The following is a 20,283-nucleotide window of genomic DNA, read 5'->3' as shown; positions in this document are numbered from 1 at the left end:
CCTACTAACGTTAACATCGTCTCACCTTCATGATCTGATCCCCCGTGCGGAGACCCTCCTGCTCAGCGGCGCTGTCCTCCTGAACGCCGGCGATGAAGATGCCCACGTCGTTTCCTCCCGCCAGCCTCAGGCCGACGCTTTCGCCTTTCTGGAAACGCACCATGACCGTGTTCGGTCTGAACGGACGCGTGCGCGAGATGAACGAAAGAAAACGTTTAGTTATGAAGTGGGTCTCTGGCCTAAGGACGCACAGGAAGCTGAACAAACAGAATCTAGAGCATTATCCTGGACAATCCGTCACATACTGACCCGTAAACTTCCTGGTCTTCTAAACTCGGCTTCAGCGGAACCCTCGGAGGAGCGTGAACCTTCGGTGCTGCAGCGACGACGACTGCTGCGACAGAAACCGATCAGTTTCAAATCAACTGGTGCATTTATTAAAGCTTTTATATATACACAGAAGGATAAAACACACCTGGTTTTGCTGGTGGCGTCTGCGGTGGCTCCTCCCTCTCTGCCTGCAAAGGGGGCATGTCTTCCACAGCTCTGTCGGGAACTCGGAACGGCGTCGGCATGGCGCCCATTTTTGCCAGCCTGTTGGGCGGGTCCTCTCTGCCACAATTACAAAACACGATTAGTTGATTAAATTTGATATAATGGATTGACAAAGCTTCATGAAGCATAAATCAACATAATCCTGCTTTATCCAGATTTTTTTTTTCTGCCGTAATTAGAAACATTCAAATGCAGATAATAAAATCAGGCGGCACCGCACTAAAGCTCGACTCATTTCTTCTCGTCTTTCATTGTATAAAGATAAAGATAAAAAATAAAAAGTTCTGCAAAACATCTAAAAACCACTGAGATTTGATTTATGTAATTAGTACGGTGGCCAATCACAAAATGACGTCAAATATGAAAACACGGCGAATACGAAAAAAAAACACAACAACAGATCACAAAATACGACGGCAAAAAAAACACAACATAAATGCTTTTTTTTTTTGTTCTTATAAAAATATCTATGCCCGTTTCCTTTGTCGTGTTCCCGGTCCGGGCCCACAAGGCATGAGTCACATTTCTTTCCGATTCAAAGGGCGGACGGTGTCTCCGTCCAATCGGACGATCCTCGTCAAAAGCACGTCCCTACCTCCACCGACATAAGTTTTCCTTTATGCTTGTTTTTTAATTTGTCGTTCTTTGTTAATTCCTCATTTTGTTTTGTGATTTTTCTTCTTTTTTTTCTTTCTTATTTGTTGTTTTGTTTTTTAATTTGCTGTTGTCTTTGTTATTTTTTGTGTTTCCGTTGTGATTTACACTTCGGGCCACCGTAAATTTGCAAAAAATGTCTTAACTATCGCAAACTAGTGGAATGTTGAGGTGATTTAACAAAATTCCTACCTGGGCTTCTCTCTCAGCCTCTCATTGGAGGAGTGGGACGAGAGGTCCGAGTGGTGGCCCCGCCGGTCGTCCTGCGGCGAGTAGGAGCGGTAGGACTCGATCTCTGAGATATCTACAACACATCAACAACAAACAAAAAAATATCGTAACCGCTCTGAACCAACAAAAGACTCGGTGTGTCGTGTCTGTCGGCGTCTTTTGGAATTGTGCTGGATCTTCAGGTTTAGGAAAATAAGAAAAATATTAAAATGCCCCAACTTCACCTTGATTGGCCTGTTTTTCTAACATCACGCTGCTTTTTTTTAAGTGATTCAAATCGCCTACAGGTCACAAACACATTAAGGCCGGGTCACCGCTCACATTTGCATACGCTGCTAATTAGATAAACTCACAGCTCCGAGAATCTGGAAACCTTGGAACAGAAAACGTTTTAACTTTTGGCATTTAGGATATGAAATAAAAAAGCTAGGTTGCATTTCGGCGTATTGTAGCATGACAGGAGCGATGAAATGTAATTTCAGGGGAAAAAATTAAGTAGATGCACTTTCAGGTGATTTGCTCCTGACAGATGAAAATCCTCAAACTCATTGTTCTGCCGGACGACAGGAAGCAGGCGGCGGCTGCTGTGGTGCAAAACCTTCACATAATGAAATTCTGTCATGTCCAATAGCAGTGATACGATGAGGGGATTAGATCACCCTGCCAGGGGCGAGTGGGCAAATTCACACGTACGGACACACACACACGGACACACACACACGGACACACACACACACACACACACACACACACACACACACACACACACACACACACACACACACACACACACACACACACACACACACACACACACACACACACACACACACACACACAGAGGAGTCCAAACCAGACAAAGTGGGTCACGACTCTCCCGGCTGTTGCCCCTCCCTGCCTCCCTCCCTCCGTGAAAACATTTGGTCAGTGAACAATCCACTCGCACCACTTCTCTCGATTGGTTCCGACCAATCGCGGCACGACATCCGAGTCATGTGACATTAAAAACAGGTATAAAGGACGAGGGTGATCATGACGGTGGAGGAACGGAGGAGAAATGGTGAATGGTGACGCCTTGGTTTGCTCTCAGCTTCTTGTCTTTTTGTGAAATGTGCCAACACAACAAATAAATAAAATTTAAAATGAAACTAAAAACTGACGTGTGAGTTAAAACCTTTTTATTTTATGAAGGGAAGAAAAAAAGACAAGTTTTGATGGACAACATACAGCAACAAAGAACAAACACCAACAAAACATTTCCACACAGTCAGATTCGTGATGGAGTTCACGTGCAGTGGGGGTTTACATGTATGTGGTGGTGGTGGATGATGATTGGCCACTCGGGTGGGTTTTTTTAAGCGGGATAGGACCGGCTGCTTTTCACATTGGATTGTCTCTCACCGTCGAGCTCGGAGTCGCTGTCGACCATCGGCGGGACGCGGATCAGCACCTGCTGCTTGTCCCGCTGCACCACCAGCTGCAGCTTCCCGCGGGACTTCTCGATCAGCTTGCCGGCGTCGCTGAGGGACAGGTTCTCCGTCACGGTGCCGTTGATCTGACGGGGCGAGAGGGGGCGGGACAACGGGACCGTCAGACGCAGTTGAATCAGGAAGACAAAGGATTACTTGAGCAGAAGTATTTATTACATGAGCTTTCTGGTTCGTTACACAGATCAACAAGTGGTCAGTGCATGGCGTCCCAAAATCGTGTTGTCATGAAACAGACAGAATGGCCATCTCCATAGAAACACTCCGTCTCTGTTTCAGTACATTTAGGACAAAGGGAAACCGACCGCCTCTGAATTTGAAGAAAGTTTTTTGGGAATTACATTTATTTTTGCCATAACACCGTAAATGATCGAGTTACGGACGAAAAACGCTCTGTGAGGTGACCGCCACCTTGAACTTTGACCGTAAAACCCACCCCCCAAAAAATCGAATCAGTTCATCCGTGAGTCTACGACTGAATGTTTGGGCCAAATTTGAAAAAAACAAAACCCTCAAGGCTTTTCCTGAGATATCGTGAGCGTGAGACAGATGGACGGACGACCTTTAAACAAAATGATTCGCTGCGACGGAGACTTAAAGACAGTGGCAGTAAGTTTGAGTTGAACCACGGAGGGCAGGGAAGACAGTTATGGAAAACTATATATTTTCAGATTTATTCTATTTCAGTGTAAATTGAATATGGTTTGGTCGACGCTACCTTCAGTATGATGTCTCCTTCCTGCAGGTTCCCGTCCCTGCTCGCCAGTCCGGTGCTGGTCATCTCCTTGATGAAGAGCTGGCTGCCCAGACGTAGGCCGTACTCTGGAAAAGATGGAGAAAACAAGACAAAATACATTAAAAACTATATAACATATATTTATAATACCTGACTCGACTGTCTCACTTCTACAGTCCTATGGTCCTTTTCATAATAAAGCATATTCTTCCGAAAACGATGTTTGTCTAAAAATTCCCATTGTACTTTTATTTAAATCAGGCAAAGCTCTTGCTCGCTATTCTACACTTGGGGAAACTTTTGACATCTTCGTTTAGAATATTTCTTAGGGCTGCAACAAATGATTAGTTTCATTATCGATTAATCTTTTCGGTGGTAAAAATAGAGAAAAATGTTGATTGTGTTTCCCAAAACTCAAAGATGATGTTTTGTTTGTCCACACACCAAAGATATTTAGTTTACTATCACAGAGGAGCAAAGAAACCAGGAAATATTCACATTTAAGAAGCTGAAATTTTCATTTTTCATAAAAACTACTTACTACTACAAACTAATTAATTTAGTAGTCGATTAACTGTTGCAGCTCTAATATTTTGTTTTTCCGAGTGTAGTCTGTTGGCTCCTCACCTTCGTTGGGTCGGTTCTTCAGCAGCAGCACGTTCACCGGTTTCTCCAGCGGCTCCAGGTCGCGGGCCGGTCGGGGCAGCGGGATGGGCAGGGCGATAGGCGACGGTGAGCGGTCCAGGCGATCCCTGCTGCCGCTCCGCCTCACCGGCTCGTCGTACTTCCTCGGGTCGACGGGGAGCCGCCCCCTCTCGAAGCTGTGGTCGCGGCCGTGGCCTCGCCCGGGGCTGTCGCGCCTGTAGCGCTGGTCGGGGCTGTTGCCGCGGTCCAGGGTTCGCTCGCTGCGGTAGCGCCGGTCCGGGCTGTGCTCCCGGTCCAGGGCCCTCTCGCTGCGGTAGCGGCGGTCCGGGCTGTGGTCTCGGTCCACCTTCCTGTCCGGGCTGTACTCCCGGTTGAGCACGTGGTCGCTCCTGTGGTGGCGCTCCGGGCTGCGCTCTCGGTCCAAGGTGCGACCTCTGCTGCCGTCCCTCCGGTACTGCCGGTCGGGGCTGAGGTCTCTCTCCGTGCTCCTGCCGCGCTCCCGCCGGTCATGGTCCCGCTCGTGCGTCTGGTAGCCGGAATCCGTGTAGCCGCCGCGCTCCCTCTCCGGGCTGTGGTCCCGCCCACTGTACACGCTGCGGCGGTCCTGGTCGTAGTTGTAGTCGTCGTTGTAGTCGTTGTTGAAGACTCTGTCGTCGGGCGAAGACGGACGGTTCAGCAGGTTGACCGGAACCTTCCTGGGCCTCTTCACAGTCTGTAGACAAACAACGAGACACAAACAGAGTTTCATTTAAAACAAAAAGGTCAGAGGTCACTGGAACAAACAAATCCATAGATCCTAATTTATAGATTGTGTTTATATTGTATTGTTATATTAATAATATTGACTTTGGAGCCCTTTTAGGAACCTAAACGTGGAAAGACAGTCGACAAGTTTCCATTTAAGTAGTAGTAGTAGATGGACGAGAAACTCGTCAGAAAATGCTAATTCATTTACTGATGTTATTTAATTTTCCACCTCAACCAAGCTTAAAAACCTCCACTGTGATATTTCTTTAATCATATCTGGAGTTTTCACTGAAGTCTCCAGAAATAATTCCAATGTCCAAATGGGAAATATATATAACTAACTGACAATAAGGTTCAAAACAACACATCCAGAAGCTTTAACTCACAATTTTTGCCACTTTGCCACATTTCCTGAGGGTCTGGACGGCGAAGGAGTGAGTGGCTCCGTCCATGGGGATGGCGTTCACCTGCACCACCCGATCATTCTCACTGAACACACAGATAAATTTGTCAAAACATAAAGTAAATGACCAAAAATATGTATTTATTTCCTTCTTTCTTTTAAGCTACGTACAATAAGAAGCCGTCGCCAGGTCCCCCCTGCAGGACGTCAGACACCACGATGGACGTCTCGCCAGTCTCCTCGTTGGGGTTGTCCCGCCCCCCCGACACTGCGATGCCAAAGCCCATCTTTGGATCCTGACGACAACGAGAGAATAAAATTATGTGGAGGTTAGCGTGTGTGTGTGTCCTGTAATCCCTGTGGTGTGTCAGCTCACACTGATTGTAATTACAGTTGTGTTCTGGAATCATGTATGACTGCAGTAGTTCAGTGTGTGTGTGTGTTTTTGTTTGTGTGTGTGTGTGTGGGATGCGTGTGTGTGTGTGATGCGTGTGTGTGTGTGTGATGCGTGTGTGTGTGTGTGTGTGTGTGTGTGTGTGTGTGTGTGTGTGTGTGATGCTAATCCTTGGCTTCATGATGTTGTCATGTTTAAAAGTGTGTTTCTGCCTGTAAATTTATTCAGGGTGTGATTTTAATTTACAAAGAGCCGTTTAGTTTTTTTTCTTCCTCGTTTGGAAATGTTGTTTTTGCGGCTTCGGGCGATTCTACCTGCCGCTGCTCCAGTTTGTCCAGATGAGATTAGAGACAGAGATTTGATGACCCCTCTCTCTTTATCCCCTCCCTTCCATCTGTACTTAAAAATAAATAAATACAATATCCACCTCTTCCCTCCGTCTGCAGCAGATGGTCAGGAGGCAGATGGAGGGAGAGCAGAGACGAACACGGGAGAAAATGAAGACATAAACAGTCTCTTGTACGCTGATATAATAAACCTAAATTAATTACTTCCTTTTATAAACATATTTTGATAGTAAAAAAATGTCAGTCCGTAAGTTTCTTAGCCCTTTTTTGGCTTGATAATAAGGAATGTTTGTCATTATCTGATTTTTGAAAAGGTTTAATGAGCCTGAGAATTTTCTCTAACCAGTAGGAAAACCAGGAAAATCACCACACCGGTATAAAAGACATGTTTGAATGTGACAGCAGAAACTGTCAGTGTCGGGCGAAGAAGCCTGAAACTGTCTGACATTATTATTTTACACTGCGGCAGAGATGATGGGATTCAACTGGGATTTGAACCGTTTCTGTTAAAATAAACAGCAGTGAGTCTTTGTAGGATCAGACCTGTCGGGCATGTTCCCAGTCTGTGGGGAGTTAAAACAGTACATTGTCTCATTTCTTCTTCTCCAGATGTGTCCACATATTCCATTTTTCAAACTAACACTTATTTGACTTTGCCAAAGTTAACAACTCATAAATTCAGGGACCGGATGACGTGGTTGAACGCGACGGCTGAACCAAAATGACACTGCTGGTCCACGGCCGATTTACTATTTGCTTCCCACAGGGCGCGCAATATATCCTGGGACAGGTTGATCCGTCGTTGCTTGGGACTGGAAGGACGCATTTGTCCTCCGCGTTTGAGCCAAAGAAATGGGACGGACAAGTCGCTCCGCTGTGCGGCAATCAGTACGTAGCCTCCGTAGGAGGCGGAGCCCGAATTGGGAAACAGTCTGAGTGTTTGAACAGTTAAACTGAACTTGTATTCAGACCTCAGTGATTCGTCTGTTGACTATGTTTTATGTTGTTTACCTTCTGTACTTTACATGTTTATGTTTGTAAAAAGGTTTTTATTAGTCCTGATAATGTTAAGAAAGTTGTTGTAAAGTTATGATAAGTGCCTTTTTTTGTTGGCTAAACATCAGAGTGAGGTAAATGAATGTGCTTTACACCTCAAAATAATAACAACAGAGTATGTTTAGGTCTTGGAGCAGATGAATGTTATGTTATGAACGTTGTCGTCGACGTTGAGCTTCATTAAATCTTAGTCTTTGTTTCTGTAAACATGGTGAGAGATGTTCTGTCAGACGAAACCAGGAGCGGCGGCGGCGGCGGAGAAGAGAACACGTTTGAAGAGACGACTCACTGGAAACAAAAGCTTTAAAAAAATTATCGGTACAGGTTCGAGCCCGAATCCCATCCGGAAAATGAGAGTGGAACGTGACGAATCCCCGCAGCGGCAAAGATCGCAGCAGGACGTCTCTGTTCAGTAAATATTACAACCGTAAGAGCCATCATAGAGTCAATAATACGAGTTATATGCAATTTCGTGTACCTCCACAATGACTTTGGTGTCATCCCTCGTTGATGAGCGGTCATCAAGGTGAACAGTCGTGACACATCACAGTCACATGATCTTTGTTTACCCTCTGGCACTAGTAAACTACTTAAGTTTCTAATATAATGTCTATTAACATATTAATATATAGATTTTTAAAGATGGCGATGTGTGTAAATGTGATTTCTATATAAATACTGTTAAATATCATTCACGCACATCTCACACACACACAGGGGAGGTGGGAAGTGTGGCCCAGGTGTATTTTAACATAATTCTGTCAATAAACAATGATTCTTAATTTCATTATGATTTGATTGACAAGAAAGTTTTCTCTGTCTGGGCACTTTGCTCTCAAAATGCAACATGTCAATAAGCATTATTAATAATAATAATAATAATAATAAAGTGATAAGTGCCGGTGTTTGTGGCTTCGTGTGTGTGTGTGTGTGTGTGTGCGTGTGTGCGTGTGTGCGTGTGTGCGTGCGGACTCACCCTCTGCAGGCTCACGGTGTACTGCTCCCACACCGTCTCCTCCATGACCGGGTTCTGTGGAGAGCAGAAGAAAAAGGAAAAAGATAAAAACCAATGGCAGGTTTCACTTGACAGATGAATCATTTATTGCGTGATGTAGCGACAAAGCCCAGATCATCACCCCGGTGCTGTCGTTACACAACCGGGGAACGACCGGAGGAACAATGACGACGGGGGGCCGGGAGCCTCGGCCGTGATGTTCACAACAAGTTTGACTGAGGAACGTCGAACTCTTACGGATTAAATATTGACGACGAGAAGAACGCTCGAACATCCACTCGCTTTCTTTTAAAAAATAAAATAAAAGCACTTTAAAAATAACTCGGGATGAAAGTGCTTCAACAAAAACCACAACCAGGTTTCACAAATCAACCGTTACTTCATCTTCTAAACTTCTGGACAGGAACAACCAATAAACTCACAAAGGATTAGGAATCATCAATTAATTCATCAATTACAAATCGTCAAGACAAAAGAAGCCAAAGGTCGAACCAATATCCTGAAATTGGTTTTGTAGTTTCAGTCAGTTTCTCCTTAAAAAAGCTTAAAAAATTCCAATCATATTAAACAGGAAAAAAAATTATCTTTGTATCAGAGAAGATGAAAACAGTTAAATCTGATCAAAGGTCACAGATCAATTATTCAAAAGTACAAACTAACTTCAGTCAAACACATTCCATCGTTTTATGACCAAGTGAAAAGCTCATTTCTAAAAATCCAAAAAAACAAATCATTCCGCAGCTTCTCGTGAAAATAATGTGCCGAGGGTCAGATTTGATATTGTCAGATTCTTTACCCTTTGAAAATATCACAATTCTATTTTTAATCCCAGAGGTTTATTTTTAGAGAGTTGGTGCCACTTCCATCCAGATGCCTAATTTTAGAACAAGCCTCGACAACTTTACAGAAGAAAAACAACAACAACTCGAGATCCGTCAGAGAACCGGTCCGGTCGAGTTTCCGGGAGCGAACCACAGATCCGATCAAAGTTGGTTGGTGGATGATCTGATGATCAGAATCACACTCACGAGTCCCTGCAGGATGCGTATGGTCTTGACGGCGTGGGCCCATTTCCTGTGCAGGCTGAGGACGGTCTTCATCGTTGGCTGGCGCTCGCTCGCTCGCTCTCCGCTTGCGTTCCCTCCCCGTTCACTGCCAGCGGTGCTCTGGCAGACTGATGTGCGCCACAGCCTCCTCCTCCTCCTCCTCCTCCCCCTCCATGGCCACAGCTGCACCACCACCAGCAGCAGCTCTCTCCCCTGCATCTGCCCGCCCGCCCGCCAGCCCACCCGCCCGCCCGCCCAGCTGCCCGCCCGCCCGCGTTTTGACGTAAGAGGGATTCTGCTGGCCTACATTTAGCACAAATCCCACTGTCTGCAGTGTAAACACACACAGACACACCGAGTTCCGCACAGACACAAGCAGTGATTAAACTTAAACTCCTCAAGGTTTCATCTGCGAAACACAAACGACAAATCACCCAGGCTGGGGATTCACCGCTGCTCGAGATATTAAGAAACAACACACGCTCGCTCGCTAAAAGTTTGTCTTTACTCTTTGCTTCAAACTTTAGGATAGTGACAGCACAAAGAAGTTGTGTTGGGGGGGGGGGGGGGGGGTAACTAAAGTAGAAAGAGAAATCTCTGTGCTGCTGACATTTCTGGCCCGGGCTTAGTGAAACGGGGCAGCACATTCATCATAACCCACTTTTTTGTTTGTTTTGATCTTCTGTGGCCTACGAGGAATCGGCAGATGACCAGCGGCGGCAGCAGCAGCAGAGACGAGTCCATAGACACTGGGTGAATGAAAACATGGACAAAAACCTGGAATTCCAATTATAATTGTTGAGTCACGTCCTTTCTCTATTCACAACAAATGACAACATGTACATCAGGGAGCCACGAATAAAACACGCATCCCTTCGCAGCAGGAGGAGCTGACCACTAAAATGTAAACGGAGGAACGATTTAACTCATCAAAGTACTTTGTGCTTTGGGCTCGGCCTTCCTGTCCGATGCGATAGGATCGCGATGGCCGCTCGCTCGCAGGCAGGCGGGCAGGCAAGGCCTTGTCGGATAAGTCGTGTAGTCTCCCGAGTGCGTGGGCCCTTACATAACACAACATTTCCTCTAATGAGCAGGAAGGGTGAAATACTAGGTCATTCTCTCGCCTGCCGTGACTCGGGGGGAAAAAGCATTTCTGTAGAGACTCTCAGGAATAAAGATGTTTTAATCAAAAACTACAGGAAAACTGTGCTCAGACGATAAAAGCCTCTTTTCAAAAAGATAATAAAGTGGTTCTCAGGAGATAAAGTTTGATAAAATAGAAAGAGACATGTTCCACTATGCATTTATATTCTCATGGCTTTTTCTCAAACATTATTCACAACAAAATTCAATCTTTTTTTATAATATCTATGCCAAAGAAGATGTTTGTATGCCAGTACTCAGTAGAACTACTATAAAATATCTATTTTTATTCAAATAGACAAACTATTTTTTTCTGACTCATCATTTAAAATGTCTTGTTTGTTAAAGAAACAGTCCCAACAACAGAAATATTCAGTCTACAAAATAATTCCAAACTTAAAAAAGCGGCAAATCCTCACATAGGAGATGCTGAAGCCAGATATTATTTCATATTTGTGCTGGAAAAGTGGGAAAAGCATGAGTAATGTTTCTGTATGTGCATGAAACATGAAACTGGTGTCATTTGTTAAGATTCGAGTAATGGCACCAAACCCCTGGAAACAGTGTTAGGAAAAGAGAATGGCATATTTTGCAAAATTCTTTAGAAAATTAGCTAAAAATCTAAAAAGGAAACTAAAATATTTTGTTTTCCTCCACAAAATGTTTACGTTTCCCATCCTCAACACACTAAATATCTTTGGCTTCTGGAAGTACATTCACTCTGTCCTTCACCTTGTAATTTAAACATATTATAATCTCAAAACTGCCCAGCAGCAACAACAACAACAACAGCAACAACAACCCTTCCTCATCACGAACTCTGAAATCAAAGTTTATAAACGCTGCTCAACACAAAACGCTGTACAATTCCGCCCCCTACAGGCCACAGGGCTGAATTACAACACGAAGCACGGGAAAGAACAACACACACACACACACACCACCATGTCAGTTAATAACTAAAAATAGAGCCATTATCATAAGTTTGAGCCTCTGTAGCCATCAGGGTGTAATACACCGACTATTAACGGTCGTTGAGATCATTTTTTAAATAGCTAAACAGGAAGCAAAACATGTTTCCAACATCGGACAAACTGAGCGAAACCACCAGACAACGGACTTCACGTGAAGTCGATGCAGCAGCTGGTGTAACAGGAAGAAAACAACACGTCCGGCAGGATTTCAATACTTTTAAAAAACATTTTAATCTATTATTTATTAACGCGTACGTCCCGTGAACGTCGCGTTAGCCGACGGCTACGACAGCAGGTGTAACGGGACGCAACAGGCTTCCGCGGAAAACTCCGGATAAATTTAACCGTTACACACGAAAAACACCGTCACACAATCCGTCGTCATCGATATATATATATATATATATATTATTCGATTATTTCTGATTACATCACGCAGGTTTTTGTGTGTACTCACGGTGAAATACTGGGTGGCGTATCTGCTCAGGGAGAGCAGCCCCCCTCCGTTCACTGGCATCGCGCACTTTGAACCGTCCCAGAAACAAACACCGGACGGTTTTAAAAACCAAACTGGGGGACTAGCGAACCCGTTTCCGGTCGGACGTAAACCGACGTCCGGGGGAATTCTTTTTAAAAATCCAGTCTTCAAAAAAAAAAAAAAAAAAAAGTTAAAATGAATTTCGTCTCGTTCGCGTTGAATGACGCACTTCGCTCAGTGGAAACATTGAGAGTTGGACTTCGAGGGCGACACATTAGCGCCGACTGCTCCTAGCTTGGCTCGGATCGTACCAAGTGCGACGGAGGGGAAGGGGGGGGTCATTTAGCAGCAGTGACTTTGTAAAAAGAAAAGAAAAAGAATAAATAAAACGATAACCACGTTTTTCTAACCTGATTCTAATGTAATATGTTTGTTTTTTTAAACTAGTCAACTGTAATATCAAACCGCAAACAACCTTGTATATATATATTTGTGTATATATATATATATATTTGTTCACACCCCTCTAATGTTGCCGGGATGGTTCAGTCCAAAAGTCCCATTGACTTGAAGCTGTGAAGCTCGCAGACAGACAGATGACAGAAACTGATTTTCTTCTTCTTCTTCTTCAGGCTATTATTGTGAAAAGGAAACATTGTTTTAATCTATGTGGACAGAAGGGAAAACATTTGAAAATGTATTTTACTGTGTTTCAATATATTTGGATGGCTTATACTCTGACCACCTGCCCTTCCAAAAGGCAAATACAATGCCAGTTTCATGTCTGGAATTAAATACTAGTGTATGAACCATTACCTCTACAGACATTGCTTTATGGGTTTTTTATTTTGCCAAAACAAGAGTGGCAAGATGCACTTACATGACTAAAAGTGTGTGGAAATTCCTGGAGCCTGGCCACAGGAATTTTGCTCCCGAGACAATTAGCGAGGTCCGACTTGTGTGATAAGGGCTTGCTTGGCTCACAGTTGGCATTCCACTTTATCAACAAAGGTGCTGGGTGGGGTTGATGTCAGGGCTCATGTGCAGCAGCAGGCCGGTCACAAATTCTTACACACAACAAAACCATTCCTTCTCGTCAAAATGGACGTTGTATGATGCAGTAAGCATTGTTTTTCTTTCACCGGAAGCATGACAGGACCAAAAAGTACACAAAGGTAATGTGTTATAAGCACTGTAGCGCTATGAGGAGAAAAATGTAAGGCTCTTAGACGTGAGCAGCTGAGAAGCAAAGGTCAGGAAAAACTGGACGACCACGTGCAGCTGTCCCACAATAACCTATTGTTGTTTTTTTGTTCTGTGTGTGTGTGTGTTTGTGTGTGTGTAATACTATCCATTTAAGCCTGTCCTGGAATTTTATCAGAACGAAAACAAATCACAGATAATGCCACGAGCTGATCCCTGAAAAAAGGTCCAAAATCCCTAGTAGCCGTTTCCTTTCAATATCCACATTTTTAACAAATGGCAACGCTTATATCCACATATTTGAATTTCAGATAAGCAGAGGGAGGGTGGGTACCGATGCAATAATTAAGACAAGAATAAGGCCAATCAAGTCAAATCAACGCATTCCACGCTGACTGAAATATGTGAGACGAGTCCTCAAAATAGGCCAAACTCACGCGAAACGGCTTCGCTGGCCTGAATAATTTGCGCGACCAAGTCGTTAAAACAATGAAGCTTCTGGGACGTGATGTCTCTCCGGTTAATCATCATCCTGGATGCAGGAGGGAGGGGGTCAGCAAACATAGTGGTGACTGTGCTTTCAGATGAGGAAACAGGAAAGAAGCGTGGGAGACAGCGAGTCTCTAAATCATCAAATAATAATAACATGTCAGGGGAGGCGGAGCTGCCTTGTTTACAGCTCACTGGGCTATTTTTGGACCACACACACACACGCACACATACACACGCACAGACACACACACACACACCAACAACAAAAAAATGCATTCATTTTTTAGCTCATCCAGTGATGGGATTAGGGAGTATCATGAGATTAAAATTCAAAAAAACTTTCATCAAAGGAGAAAAAACACTATTAACCATGTACGACAGCGTATTAGGACCATTTGTATGAAGAAGGAAAAAAAATACGGACCCGGGTTTTTTTTTTAATCTATATCTCAGAGAGAAATTTAGAGGGTTTTTTACTCCGAATATTACCCCCCCCCCCCTCCCTGCTCCATAATTATAATTTTTCTAATACGCGGTCATACCTCTGTGATGTTAGAACATGAAAATCTCCGGCATGTGTGCAAACATATCATGAATATAAACGCCTCACGCTTGATCAACTGGAATTACCACCTCGCGGTTTTATGCCTTCGCCAACCAGTCAAGTTGCGGTTCACTGTACATCCACGTCTGTCCAGACTCATAGTTTATGCAATAACGCAGCAGCAACAAAGATCTACACAATCACCACAGTCTCAAGATGAGCACTCACGATAAGTGTCAACGATTCAAAATCCCAATAAATGTGAAATATGATCACAATCTTCCCTTTCTCCCGCTGAATAACGGACAGAAAATTATGTTTTTTGCCGGACACTATGATGTCATAGGGAAGGTGACCTTCGACCTTTTGGACCTAAAACATCACTACCGTCGTCATTTTATCCTCTTATGCGATAGTGTTCAATTTTGTCCTAACTGGCATATGATTTCCTGAGTTATGGCCCTGAAAAACATAACATATATTAGTAACTGGAGAATTGCAGACATGTTGAGTTCACTCACAGCAGTGGGGAGTTGACCACACACACACACACACACACACACACACACACACACACACACACACACACACACACACACACACACACACACACACACACACACACACACACACACACACACACACACACACACACACACACACACACACACACACACACACACACACACACAGCAGTGGGGAGTCTACACAGATAAGGAGAATCGGGTAAACAACATACCATCATAATCGCTGAGTAACTGCGTGAAGAGAGGCGGCGCAGATACAAGTACTGGGCTTCTCTGGACCAGCAGAACCTGCGGTTGCACTTGAGCAGGTCGGTGCTGGTGTGGTCCGAAACAGGCTGGTCCCTGTGCACGCACGCACACACGCGCACACACACACACACAGAAACATACACTTTACTGATTAACTCCTTATTTACACACTCATAGCAAAATCACACTCACATTATAAATCTTTGCCGTGGGAGAATACGATCATATTGATTGGCAAGAAGAAGAGACGACTCTTCTCGACGTATAATGTCGTTGTTTTACCCCAAATTAAAAAAGGAATGTTTTCAATAATTTGTTAAAATCTTTGTTTTTTAATAAGGATATCAATTATTTGTTTAAGTCATTTATCAAGTAAAAAAAAATCTAACATTCTTGTGTTCCTGCTTCTCAAATTTGAAAGTACACACACGTACACACGTACACACACGTACACACACGTACACACACACACACACACACACACACACACACACACACACACACACACACACACACACACACACACACACACACACACACACACACACACACACACACACACACACACACACACACACACACACACACACGTTTTAAGTTTTAGACAATGGTCTGATTATTTGAAGACATGTCGTTGAGCTCGGGCATCTTGCGAGAGAGATCCTTTTAGTTTCTCCTGTGTACTGTGAAATGAGATAACGTGCAATTACAGGTTGTAACAACGTCCCTTTGTGCAACAGTCAGAGCGACACACGGAACCCAGATTGACGGAGAAACTTCAGGTCAAATATTTCAGGCTCGGATGGGGGAAAAGCAGTATAATAAAGGATAAATAAAGGTGAATGAAAATAAGCAACGAGTTTTCCCAAAAGTCTGCCACATATGTGGCTCACAAAAAGCCAGATTCACCTGAAACGACCAGGCTCACACAGATACTACTCACTGTAATACTTTAATCTGCAGCCCCCAGTTTTTAGAGCAACATTTTCTGACCCGAGAGCACACAACATGTCGCGACATGTGGCGCTCTGCCGAGCTCAAACGGTCTGTGGCAGCGAGTCAGAGCGTCCGAATGAATACAGTGAACGGCACACATCAGATCGTCTGACTGAAGACTGCTGCCTCTTACTGGTGAGGGACAGACTTGTAGGTTGAGAGAAGACGGAAGGGAAGGGCCTCGGATCTCCACCAACAGCTGAAGACATCCAAGACGTAACTCGCTTCACACACAGATTTAGATCTCAGCTGGGCGTGGCCACCGGAAATCAAACAGGCGGCGTTCTCCCTCTCAAAATGAATTTGAAGCTGTTACTTGAAGGTCAAACAGTTGAATAACATTGCTTCAATCAGTTTTGCAATTCCCTGAACTAGACACCGAAAGGAAACCCCGTTTCTGAAACATCACCAGGATGTCCGACTCACCCCGGGGGTCTCCACAGTTTCCTGCCGGGGGGCAGGAGCTCCCTTTTGTTCAGGGGTACGATCCCCATGGCCGCCTGCATGATGGTGATGAACTTCTTGAACTTCATCCTCTTAAATCTCCTCCAAAACGCGGAGGGAGCCTCACGCGCGCCGCGCGGCTCTGACGGCCGCCGCTCGTCCGTCACTCATCGAACCCAACAAAGTGCAAAGAGACCAATTCAGCAACCACTCTGCGCGTTCGCTGGCTCATCGTCACGACGTCTCCATGGCAGCCCACAGCTTCAGCACCCGGAGCGATGGGGTTCCCGTGTCCGGCCGCTCCGACTCTGAGATGTCCTTTTCCGAGCGCGGGAGGATAAAAGGAAAACAAACAGCCACGTTCCTGCCAGGCTGTGGGACGGCCCGAGCGCGGATGGCAGCACGTCACTCTTACATAATTCTGGAGCTTCTCTGGACATTACACTAATGAAAATGCAGCCTCTGCCACCACAACCACCACCACCACCACGGCTGCTGCTGCTGCTGCAGCCGCTGGGATAATTGTGGCACTAAGCCCTGACAGATCATGCATGCTCCCCGCCCCCTTTTTCTCCTATAATCCCCCCCATGCGAGCTCTTCTCGCCCATTTACACCCATCTACTGCGACCTCACGCACTCTCACACCTCTCCGACGCGGCACATCTGCACAGGGGCAGATTTGTTTCAAAATATCCCCCAAAAGTTGGAAACATGTTTCCCGTTTCGACAATGTGGCTCAGTCATCACAGTGTCAGAATGTGGACGCACACATAATACTTGCTGGTCAGATCGTCGGACATCGTTTTCCAGGAACTGGATTGGTTCCGACCGAGGTTGACCGGGTGAAGCGACTAGTGGGTTGCGTTAAATATCATTAACTCGCTCCGCAGCTATTTTGAATTATATTTTGAGTGCAAACGAAACACAACGCGCAGACTCAACGGGGTCACCGAGGTCACGGAGCTGTTGCTGATGGTGCTGATCTCAATATCCGATAACTGGACACAGAAATTTTTTAAAGTTTAAAAAAAATCAGCTTTAGGCTAAGTGGATCTCAAACCTGGATTTCCAACCGTCTGACATAAATTCTGCACTGGCTTTAGACTACTACAAACCCCCCTCGAGTGATGCACGCGACCCCGGCGCTCTGATTAAATGTCTGTATCGTGTCATCGCCGAGTCACCAGCTGACAGCAGGGCCGCCGTGTCCCGAGGGGGTTTGAAACAAACTAAATTAACAAATAAATAAATAAATGTATAAATAATCTCTCCGCAGCAGCAGCCTCTCGACGAGCGTGCCCCAGCCGATGCAAAAAAAAACAAAAAAAAACCTCTGGGACGGGGATTTATAGACTCCAGCAGCTTGGATGTCTGGATTACGGCTCTGGAGGGTCGTGCCATGAGAGCTGCTGCTGCTGCTGCTGCTGCTGCTGCTGCGGCCTGAGGAAATCACTCTGCACTCCGGGGAGGAGGAGGAGGGGGGGCGGACATACCACAGCACGGCGGGGCGACGCAAATATAACGAGACTATTTTTAAAATTCATTTGGGAACAACTGTACAAATGATGAAGAAAGAGAAGCAGAGGGGTTTTTTTTTTTTAGTTCAGCCTTTGTCACAGGAGCTCAGATTATCGGAGCACGCCCATCCAGCCCAAACTGCATTCAGACAGAGTGTGTGTGTGTGTGTGTGTGTGTGTGTGTGTTTTGCCCTTTCGCATTCATGGCGAACGCAGCAGGAGATTCCGACGCGTTCACACCAAGTGGCCACCGACCGGGACGCCACCCGCTGGTTTGTGAGCTGCCTCGAGTTTTTGCGTTTCGGCCAGCGCCATGTTGGTTTTTCCCGGAGGTAGAATTGGGGGCGTGGCCTGAGAGAGATCGTCCACCTACAACTGCAACCATTGCACCGATTGGACGGTGCCAGCTGCCAATCACACTGTGGTTCACATCTTCTATTTGCAGTGACATCAATGTAGGATTTGCACAGATGGTTGCACGATGGACACTGCGTTAGACGTTTCCTGGCCAAGAATTAATGTCTCGCTTATCAAGAACATGTTGGATTTTCTTCCTGGCTCTTTTTCTGTTTGGCTCCGCTACAGCCGCATGTTCACAACCAGGACATGACGCATTTAATCTTATTTTACATTTGGTCTTTTTGCACTGAGCTGGTTTATTAATAATTTTTTGTTTCTAAAGCAAAAAACAAGCCACTAAAAACTACACAATATATTGCGAAGGGCTCTTTCTCCATCTTACAAACTTTAGCCTCCGTCAGTATGTTTCGTAGGTTGTCGTGCACCACGCTGCACGTCGGGGCTTTTGTTTCCCCGTTTTAATTATGAAAGAAGTCGGAGAGTGAATCACTCATCCGGCTCAGGCCTTTGCCGCCGCACGTTTTCACTTTTTAATGAACTCTTTCTATCTTTCTTTTTCCTCCACAGGGGTCGAGCAAATGTAGCCCGGGTCGTTCGCTCGTCTTAATGCGTTTACATAAGCAGTTTGTTTCTCTCTGGTCACTGCTTCCTCCGCGTGTCGGAGCGGCACCGTGACGCTGCTGCGCCGACCGAGGCCCGAGGCCATTGCGCAACGTCCATACGCAGCTCATGTGCGAGCCAGATGGAGCGACACATGCCACTCACAAATCTGTGATCCGAGTGAGAGGAGGAGAGAGGCTGACGGACCAACAGGGAGGAGGAGGAGGCACAATCTGGATCAACACTAAGTGACCTGGAGAGGAAACATTTATCATTTCCAAAGCACTTGTCAACGCAAAAATAACGGGACATGGGAAACAAAAGCCTGTTCCTCCTGCTGCAGGTTTTTCTGCTCAAGAGATGCAACCGTATATATATATAAAATATATATATATATATATATATATATTATATATATATATATAAAATGTAGTTATGTGAGATTATAATACAATAGAATTAAAACTTATTAGGTTTCCCGGTGCAATGAATCAGTTTAATTTGCTCATGTAATTTAGATCCGTGTTCTTTGTACAGGAGATATTTCCTCTTTTTTTTTTCTCGTTTTCCTGTTGGTGCATGTGTTGTTGTTTTTATTCCGTGCTCCGGACGGTGGAGCTCATATTAGTCATCGACTCCTCCATTCACCGCCAACTAATTCGACAATCTATTCGATCCGTTAAAGTCGTTTTTAATGAAAATAATTCTCTGATTTCAGCTTCTTAAATGTGAAATATGCTCTTGTTTCTTCACTCCTCTGTGACAGTAAACTGAATATCTTTGGCGTGTGGACAAAACAAAACATCATTCCACCATTTTATGACATTTTATGAACCAAACAACTAAAAAATGATCCAACGGATTGATCGAAAATGAAAATAATACTGGAGAAAGTTTCTTTAAACCTCACGGGTAAGTTTTGTTTACTTCTGTAAAGTGAATTTGGCTGCTGTAGTAACACACACACACACACACACACACACACACACACACACCTCATGATATACACACAGGAGCTCGTGTATACTGTACTATACTATACTGTACTGTACATGAGCTGGTACAGTGTGTGTATAATCACAAAGCATACACACTACAACACTGAGGCCTGAACACGGCGAAGGGATATTTAAGTTTGGGGTGAAAAGAAAACAACTATCGACTAAAACCCGAGAAGAACCGAGACGACGAAACTGCCGCTCGGAGATCCAACATGGCGGACGAGGCGAAAAACAACGTCGACGTTCAGGTGCGGAAGGTGAAAAAAAAGAAAACTCACCAGGTAGGAAACAAGAATCAAGTAAAGTCCGCGTGTTTCCTCGACGAGGACGACGAGGAGGACGAGGTTTCGACACAGTGGTTTTCTCTTCTTCTTTTTTGGTTTCGACAGGTCCAGGTGAAGCCACTTCCTGGTTCTCGCAGGTATGTGGGCGTGGTTT

The 20,283-nt window shown here is 44.9% G+C and overlaps 1 protein-coding gene across 8 annotated transcripts in view; it reads right to left on the bottom strand.

Annotated features, from left to right (window-relative positions):
* Window positions 1-20,283, bottom strand: part of tjp2a (tight junction protein 2a (zona occludens 2)) — a 26,259-nt gene extending 5,976 nt beyond the window's left edge. For 2 of the 8 annotated variants that reach the window (XM_035608599.2, XM_035608601.2), the window contains exons 1-11: window positions 9,299-9,454; window positions 8,232-8,285; window positions 5,630-5,754; window positions 5,442-5,544; window positions 4,291-5,020; window positions 3,646-3,749; window positions 2,842-2,995; window positions 1,402-1,513; window positions 476-612; window positions 310-394; window positions 26-176 (exon numbers count right to left, since the gene is read on the bottom strand). In XM_035608599.2, coding sequence (XP_035464492.1) covers window positions 26-176; window positions 310-394; window positions 476-612; window positions 1,402-1,513; window positions 2,842-2,995; window positions 3,646-3,749; window positions 4,291-5,020; window positions 5,442-5,544; window positions 5,630-5,754; window positions 8,232-8,285; window positions 9,299-9,370 — 1,827 coding nt within the window. In that variant the 5' untranslated portion in view covers window positions 9,371-9,454. Of the gene's footprint in view, window positions 1-25; window positions 177-309; window positions 395-475; window positions 613-1,401; window positions 1,514-2,841; window positions 2,996-3,645; window positions 3,750-4,290; window positions 5,021-5,441; window positions 5,545-5,629; window positions 5,755-8,231; window positions 8,286-9,298; window positions 9,455-11,890; window positions 12,207-14,889; window positions 15,020-20,123 lie in introns of those variants that run through there. The other 6 variants (XM_035608603.2, XM_035608604.2, XM_035608606.2 and 3 more) reach the window with 6 other exon arrangements.

Source organism: Scophthalmus maximus, chromosome 20, assembly GCF_022379125.1.
Source record: "Scophthalmus maximus strain ysfricsl-2021 chromosome 20, ASM2237912v1, whole genome shotgun sequence".
In the NCBI taxonomy this organism is placed as follows: domain Eukaryota; kingdom Metazoa; phylum Chordata; class Actinopteri; order Pleuronectiformes; family Scophthalmidae; genus Scophthalmus; species Scophthalmus maximus.
The sequence above is the reverse complement of the archived record's forward strand: the minus strand, read 5'-3'. Positions and strand labels throughout refer to the sequence as shown.